The following is an 8,997-nucleotide window of genomic DNA, read 5'->3' as shown; positions in this document are numbered from 1 at the left end:
AAGCCGAGCTATCCAACTTTATATTCAATTATATAAATCATTGTCTCCTAAAGTTTTACGTATCTCAGTATCTCGGCATAACACAAGCCAACAGTATATCATTCCTGTGTGTCAGATAAAATATTCTATTTGTAATATTAACTTTGGCACATTTTCTTAACATGAATAGGTTTTAAACTCTGAAATATGTTAAGTAGCATTATTTCCAATCCTATTTTCCTAAATATGTTCGCACTTTTTAAAAGGGAAAGCGAGAGAAAATGGCCAATCGACACAAACTAGGTCATTTCGAGACTAACACAAGATTTAATTTTATGTCAATAATAAACTTGCTAGTCGGGATCTTCAACAGTGGGAATCAAACTAGCCAGTTGAATCAATGACAGACCTTATGATCTTTGCATATGAATTAACTCAATTCTTTTGTATAATTATAATTAAACCATTCTGTTAGTTTTTCATAAGTATTGGGTGGGGGGGGGGGGTATGTGGTACTATTTGGTAGTGGTATTAGGTTGTATTGTATAAATCATCTTGCCCGAAAAATACAAGTTTATATACTGTTCTTCCTTATATTTAAACCTAAGCCCTTATTCATTAGTTCAGTTATTCTGAGCCTGTTTGGAAATACAGTAAAAAATTTAAAAAATCCAGAACAATACATACAATTTTATTTTATCATGTACAATTATACAAATCTATCACTCACACACAATTCTTCTATATTAATATAGTTTATATTCCATTATATTACTGTCCATATTTTATATTAATATAGCATTGGTTATTCTATTATTTTACTGTCTATAAAACTAGAAATATTTCTCAGTATCTTCATCTTTTTTCTTTTTGCTATAATCTATTACATACTCTTCAGGCCTGAAAAATACATAATTCATAAATAATTCATAAATAGTTTAGAGAAGCAGTAGAACATTTGTTTATCTTGACCCCCTTTGAATATGTACCAAAATCTGTTTTTCTTATACATAATTCTGCATATTAAAGCCACTGATAATTATTTGAGGGATTTTGAAAGTTGATTCTCTAAAAGGATTATCAGTCCAAAAAAGGTTCCAAAAATATGATGAATTAAATATTTAGTAAGATTGAGGCTACAAAGACATCCTTTGAAAAACTGTGGTTAATGTAACAGTCATGTAATTATTGGTGTCAGGTTTTATGGTCCATTTTTGGCAAAAAATGTTGTAAATAAGTGTAAAATTATCTAAAGATAATAACTTACCAGTCAAATAGTTTGGGGAAGTTATCTATGTCTTCTTTAGAATATTTATGAATAGGATTGGGTATTAACTGAACTTGTCTAATTTGATCTGTAACATTTTGTAATATATCATCAGGTACTTTCTGTAAAAAAACACAAATAGTATAAATTCAAATACATGCCACTTCCCATGATAAATGACCTAAATGTGTAGACTAATATCTGGTTTATAGCCATATATCATTTGTGGAAAGTGGCATGTATTAGAAACTAGGTCATCGACCATTAGTTTAATGAACTTATCAAATAACAATCCGTAACATATCCATTTAAACAAAGGCACATAATACAAGCGTAACAATCATTACTGGATTAAAGTCAATTTTAATGAATAGTTGACACTGGACTGGTCGTTAAATTGTGAAGTAAATATTCAGTCACTTCATAATGAATATAAACAAAGAAGATAAAATATAATAGTTCAAATGAACCTTTATTGGATTTACATCACATAAATTTAAGAACCATTTATAATGAGTTATTCTCACACCCAATTGCATTTATGTTAAAGATATATAACATATATCATGGATCACCTTTCAGTACACATGTTCTATAGATGTAGTATTTATAGAATTGTTGAAATCTTTGATGAAGATTTGGAGAAATTTCCACTTCAGTACATAGTAGCCTTATGTACATAGTACATAATATAGATTCTATACTAATACTTGTGACTGTCGTTCGTCTGTTTGCTCAAGGTTGGCGGCTACACTAGGGCTGTCCCGAAGCTGTAAATTAGTGTATAGGGGAAGCTCGGGACTGGGGAGTAACATGGGCTAGGTGGCATTGGTCTACCACTTCCAGTTTCGGAGTTATATACACAACCCGTGTATCTCAGACTGGGGAGTAACATGGGCTAGCTGGCGTTTGCCTACCACTTCCAGTTTCGAAGTTATATGCACAACCTGTGTAGCTCAGACTGTTGAGTAACATGGACTAGGTGGCGTTTGCCTACCCCTTCCAATTTCGGAGTTATATACACAACCCGTGTAGCTCAGACTGGGAAGTAACATGGACTAGGTGGCGTTGGTCTACCCCTTCCAGTTTCGGAGTTATATACACAACCCGTGTAGCTCAGACTGGGGAGTAACATGGGCTAGCTGGCGTTTGCCTACCACTTCCAGTTTCGGAGTTACATGTAAATACACAACCTGTGTAGCTAAGACTGGGGAGTAACATGGGCGAGGTGGCGTTTGCCTACCACTTCCAGTTTCGAAGTTACATGTAAATACACAACCTGTGTAGCTAAGACTGGGGAGTAACATGGGCGAGGTGGCGTTGGCCTACCATTTCCATTTTCGGAGTTATATACACAACCCGTGCAGCACCGGTCATCCACTAGTTATTTATATTTATTTTATAATGGTTGCCGCTTTTCACAGTAGCTTTACATAATTGCTCCAGTCTCTTCTGTGATCACATACAGATAACATAACTTACTGTATCAGGGAATAAATGCAAACGTCTCATCATTCTTCTACGTAATAAATTTCCTGGTAATCTACTATATACAGCTTTATGTAAAATCTATAATTACAAACAAAATAACACACATAAACAAGACAACCCATTAGATGAAAGGAAATAGGGTTTAACATCCTACTATTCTGCTCTATCCGGGCTAATGAAGACTAATGAAGACGGGCATATGCCATGCAGAGTGCGAAATTTTGCCCGCAAGGACTATTATTTCAAGGTTTCTTTTACATGTACGCCAATTTGTACACAGGGCCTTGATTTTTTGTCCCATCAGAACGACTAGACACTGGTAATAGATCAATCAATTTAGTAATTCAATAGAACACAATAATCTAGATCATAAAATTCATAAAAGGTAGCCTTCATGTATGGTACATGCTTATGTATTGATAAGAATTTATCTGTATTACGATTTTAGAATGTTTTGAATATAGACATTTAGAATATAATATAAAGAAATCAACTTATACCTTTGTGTCATCCAATTCATGTAATCTCCAAGCAGATGTTTGACTGTAACCACTTGGATATCTACAAAATAAACAGTCAAAAATAATTTCAACATTTATAGATCTTACTGTTGTTTTTATAATTTGAATTCTAGTCAATAGTAAGTGCAGGGGGACCTCACCACACACAAGACAAAGCTACAGAAAGGACACAATATACAGACACCAGTACAAACAACAAACATATTAAATCAAGTGAATGGATCGAGGGGCTAGCCATAAGCATTCATTGCAATGTACAGTCCCGGCATGTAGTGATACAGACTTAACTCAAAACTAAAAACCATCTGACAATAAGGTAAACCAACTCAAGTATGTATCATACTTCTGTGAGTCATGATTAGCTATTGGCTACAAGAAATCTGTTTTAGTATGTTTTGTATTTGATAGTTTATTCTGTGATTCCATGCATTTATACAAGTTTACATATATCTCTGCTGAGGTGTTTGATTGATGAACTATAAGTGTAACTTTAGTAAGTCATATACATACCCTGTGTGATGGTGAAACCTCCATTTTCTCCAATACTCATTCTTCATAGATATATCTTTAGTATTGATAACAACAACATGATCACCAATATCACCTGTAGTATGTAAACAGAATAGTTTATAATATATGTTAAAATAAAAAACAAATCAACAATTAAAAGTTCAATATAACTTTGTGAATAATCTATATAGCAACCATGTTAAAATTATCTGCTATTTGTTAATAGGTAGTTGTAGAAATTGTTTGGTTTGAAAGACATTAATTCCTAGAGTAATCTCACTTTTTGATGAATCTTGATACAGGTGCATGTTAATTCATGTACACTGATAAAGTTGCATTGCTACTTTCTTAATATATATATATTTTTTTTAGCTCAAGTACTTATATTATTTTGAGTCTTGAATTTTGCCGCTTTTCAACGGATTGAATGAAACTAAATCATTTCCTTCATTGAACAGACATTGAGATTACCTGTAAAGACACAGCTGATCATATACACTAGACAATGCTTTTCAATTTGTTACTTATTTGTGTGGGTTTTCTCCCTTGTTATGAGTTTGTTTCCATTTTAAGTCATGACTATCGCTTGTAGGCCTGGGAAAATACAGAGCACAATGGGCACTAATGCACCCATCCCCCACCGAATCAATTCACTTGATTTAATGGTACTTTTATTGTCAATGACTTTCAGTGACCCAGTAGACGTGCGATGTGTGTGTGTGACACATACTGTTCACAGGTTTGTTTTCTGGGTTTGTTTGGTTGTTCATGTGTGGTATGGTTCTCCTGCACATACATTTACTATAAAATTATGCAAATGTATGTGCATCAGGCTATTTTTATTATTGCATAAAGTTAATACTATAATCATATCTAATTAATGAATAAATATTAATTACCTCATATATTCTATTATTATGAATTACATGTATTTACTTACTAAGAGGATGATAAATGGGTTTATGTTGACCCTGGAGAAAAATGCATAAACGTTTTGCAGATTCAAATGGACACTGGTGACAAGCATCATATATCCACCATGATCGAGCAAATGTTGCCCATTGCTGTAAGAATAGAAAAAAAATACATACATGACCATAATATGAGAATAAATGCACAGGCAACAAATTCAGTAGGCCTTTTCTATGATGGGTTGTTAAAAAATGGAAAAATTCATAACTACATGTATTTGCTGACAGAAGAATGCACAAAAATGTGAAAAATCTTTGACAGCCTGCCATGACATACTTCAGGGGGAACCTGTAAAACCTCTGACTTGGTTGGGACAAATTATTGTAGATCTGGTCGGTAAAATTTCAGTTTTTGATATATGTCTCCAATATACAATATTTTGATTATTTTAATATTGACTCTAGCACTAAAGTCAAAGTGTACGCTCTGCGTTTTTTTTCTTATTTTTGTTGAGAGATTTGTCTTACCAAAACTCTGTTGTGTGCCATGTTTGGAAATTCTTCTACTGCTATGTGTACTCTGAGACAGCACAATAAACCGTGAAATTAAAATCTAACAGGCGATGTCATAATGGTTGGTTGTTGTCCAAATATACAAAATATTAATATATTTTTGTGTTTCCCTCAAGTCAACATGCGAATACGCAACTATGGATCGCTCAGCTCTGCTGTTGAGTACTCGTTGTTTTGTACTTAGGATCTCATCAAATATGAAAAAATGTTGCCTAAAGGTTAAATATTCTTTTCATTGATAAAATTAATAGCATAAATATTAATCATTTACTTTTGGAAACAAAGATTATGTCGAAGCTGAGTAATTAACATATTTGTAAATAAAAAATAAAAAAGTGCAAAACGAAATCTCCCATTTAGCAAATGATCTATGGGAGGCAACTCTATTGTTGAATTTTAGGGATCAGACTATACCAACTTGTATGCATCTTGGCTAAAAACAATTCTGGGGAACACTCTGTCTCAAAAGTGTCAAAATATTACATTCCTCCGAATACAATCAAGGCCATAAATTACGACCAGCACTGGCCTCTCACATACAAGATGTGACGATGTAATAAAAAGATGCACGTGGATCGGTATACTCGCGGCCATTCTGTATATCTGTGTCTGTATAATACTGGAAATTCGCTGATATGAACTTGAGCGTGACTTATCCAAGACGTGTGTGTGTGTGTGAGTGTGTGCGTGTGTGCGTGTGTGCGAAGAGGTGTTTTAGTCGCACTGATTTCCTTTGTAGGTCACCAATGAGGCTTTAATAGTAGGAGTACAGGAGGACTGCACAACACGCGAACAAAAATCTACAAGATAAACCTGCGGGCAAGACAGAATATAGACACTGCAACCCCTTTCAAGAATTATAGACCAAATAAGGCAAGGTTAATAGTCATTTGCCCGTAGGCCCCCACCTCATGTTACATACTAGGCTAATGCCCCCACAATTCTTCGCCGCTAGCTCTAAAATTATGATCAGCAATTCGGGTATGACAGATTAAAATAAAATCAAAATGTAAACGAAAAAGGTAACTCTACAAAACAGTTGAATCTGAATATAGTTCCGCCATATGGCCCAAAGAGCAATCTCACAATGAGCAGAAATATTGTCTCAAGAGCTTCTGATTTTATAAAATTATCCGATGCCAAACTTGACGTTGCCACCCTGGACCCCCTCTGCTCAAATTCTTGGACACGCCCCTGTAATAGAGGTCGAACATGTTCTGGTTTTTGAATATTTGTTATTGCAAGTAAAGGAAATTGTCCATCTGTTTCTATATTCAATCATAGATAAAACTGACAGCTGCACGGACCAGGGCGTAGAAACATTCAAAGTGCCCCCGGGTACGCATTACCAATAATTAAAGAAGGCAATCTGTTTAAAATACAGATTTATATTTCGTTTCGTTTTTTTTATACTTTCGATGGCCTCTACTACATGGAGATCTGACCAGTTGTAATTGGAGGTCGCGTCAGGGGTCATACCGGCGAATTTTGACCGATGACGTCAGTCATTTGATCAACCAATCAGCGTTGATGTTTCTAGTAGGATACCCACAGTTCCGTGCGTCGTACGCCAAAAACTAACTGCAACAGATCGTTTCATTGGCTAATCCCTCACATCAGTCAGAACGCGGGTTATAGAACAACTCTTCCAGATCGGCTGATTTGTAAATAAGGTTAGGATACATGATTGTTGGCGAGATTGTAGGTTAGGGTTAGGGTAAGCGTTGGGGCTAGGTTCAGGGTTAGGGTTGGAATAAGCGCTAGCCCTGTTTACATCTCGTGACCTATGACGAAACATTGAGCAGGCCATATCATTTAGCACTAACCTTCCAGATCCTAGTGTAGTAAAGACAAGTAAAACGAAATTTTCAACTATAAAAAAACGAAACGAAATAGGATCTGTGTTTTAATCAAATTGTAAAGAAGGCGACAGTGAAGTAATCAATACTACCAAATAGTTTAATATGTCCTTGTTTTTAGTAATTTCTGTTTATTATGTGCGTCGAAATTGAATCTGTGTGTTTATTTCCTTTGCAATTGAAATTGATAGTTCTGGTTCCGCTAGTGAACTGTCTAGAAAGTCTGTATAATGTAGCAACTTGAAGTGTTCATCAACCCATTCGCAAACTCTCATTTTGCTTAGTAAACACACATTTACCGAGATGTAAGCCTATTGTTGTATGCTACCTATACAATGTTAATTCAATAGTTGCATGTATATCAGATTTCGAACTGTTTCAAATGAAAGTTTTGTATGCTGTTAATGAACAACACTTTTGATACACACATGCGGTGATATTTCAAATGTAATCGTTGCAGGATTGTGATGTATTCTATATACAATGTAAAATCAATAGTTTTATGTTTGTCGATTTTTGTCGAATAACTGTATGTCGAACTGTTTCGAATGAGGGTACCGTGGAGTAAGTCAACCATTATAAGCTTTGCGTTGCTCCCAACAATAAGCTTACACATACTCGGTTAATGTGTGTTTACAATTTCGGTGAATGGTGATAGAATTTTGTATTTATATTTCTTTTATCATGAACCCATTCCTTTATTACAAATAATAGCTTTTCAAGTTAGGATAATTTAATGACAGGCGGTTATATACTTATTCTCTTTTGAATCAACTCTGTAAATATTCCGCACTGTTCCAGGACAGTCACTCTGTTAGTCGGACATGTGCCCCTGTACAGTTTGATGCTTTTCGGAACCCAAATAGCTCCATGGATTATTCCAGCGTGTAATTTATTATACAAAGATTCGCATGTCTCTATAGTCGATAATGTGCAATAAAACAAAATTGCCCCAAAATTAGTTTTAAAAAACAGATACTTGAGATACCGGAGAGATTCTCACTTAAAAATAAAATGTACGTGTTTTGGTTACCAGTTACCTAGCAGGCCCTTACATCTTATGTTGGATCGAGGCAGCAGAAATCAGATCATCGCCTTACTTTTAAAAATGATGAACTCACTTATTGACGGGGCCTGTCAATTCAAGACAGTTTCCAGATATGTTTATATGAAAAGTATGAGTGACAACCGCGACTAAATACGAAACCCGGTAGGAAAAAACAACATCAAACGAGCTATTAGTTACACAAAAAGTGTGGACTGATAAAACGACATACTATACCTGGATACAGCAGTTTAGATTTATCAAATGACATACTGTGAGGAGTATTGCACAGAGGGTGGGGTTTTATACTATTATTGGTAGGTTTGGGTGGGTACAGGTTCCCCTACACCATTGCTCATGTGTTATGAACATTATTGAGAATATTATTCCGGTTTTTTTTCTTTTACGAATTTCATTGGCACAAGATATTAAATTTTATTAATATAAAAAAAATCATTAATATAGTATATGTTAAAACACTGATAAGTTCCCGCCATGGTTTGGCTTCACAAGGGTAGTTGAAAAATGTAGAATTGTTCGTTGAGCCAAATGTTTGAATATAAACCTTGACAGAATAGATTTCTAGGTGAGGTATCTTGGATTCCCTGTAATATTATCTTTATGTTTGCAGACTTGTTACTCCACATGCCTACATTTTGCTGCCATTGTTAATTTACCGAAGACCACTAACGGGATTCGCTTTACAATACAAACAACCGTTTTGCATGGGATTATTAAGATTCATGTAATGATGCAATGAAGACAATTTGAATGTTATTTTAATTTGCCCTAAAGGACCAGTTTAATGTTGATGTAAATATACAAAACGTATTCTTTAGAT

At 34.7% G+C, this 8,997-nt stretch overlaps 1 protein-coding gene across 1 annotated transcript; it reads right to left on the bottom strand.

Annotated features, from left to right (window-relative positions):
- Positions 1-684: 684 nt before the first annotated feature.
- On the bottom strand, positions 685-5,420 carry LOC126818479 (39S ribosomal protein L13, mitochondrial). Its single transcript, XM_050545925.2, has 7 exons — positions 5,208-5,420; positions 4,709-4,832; positions 3,769-3,862; positions 3,238-3,298; positions 2,729-2,815; positions 1,247-1,368; positions 685-879 (listed from the first exon to the last, which is right to left on the bottom strand). Exons 1-7 carry the CDS (start codon positions 5,226-5,228, stop codon positions 813-815), a joined length of 576 nt encoding a protein of 191 aa, XP_050401882.1. The 5' UTR covers positions 5,229-5,420; the 3' UTR covers positions 685-812.
- Between the last annotated feature and the right edge of the window lie 3,577 nt (positions 5,421-8,997).

Source organism: Patella vulgata, chromosome 4 (assembly GCF_932274485.2).
Source record: "Patella vulgata chromosome 4, xgPatVulg1.2, whole genome shotgun sequence".
NCBI lineage: Eukaryota > Metazoa > Mollusca > Gastropoda > Patellidae > Patella > Patella vulgata.
This window is presented reverse-complemented; position numbering and strand designations above follow the sequence as displayed.

Coding starts and splice junctions, on each gene's coding strand:
- LOC126818479 (XM_050545925.2), bottom strand. CDS start 5,228: ATGGCACACAACAGAGTTTTG. Junction 2,816..3,237: donor ATGAATTGGATGACACAAAG/GTATAAGTTGAT, acceptor TTGTAATTATAG/ATTTTACATAAAGCTGTATA. Junction 1,369..2,728: donor TGCATTTATTCCCTGATACA/GTAAGTTATGTT, acceptor GTTTTTTTACAG/AAAGTACCTGATGATATATT.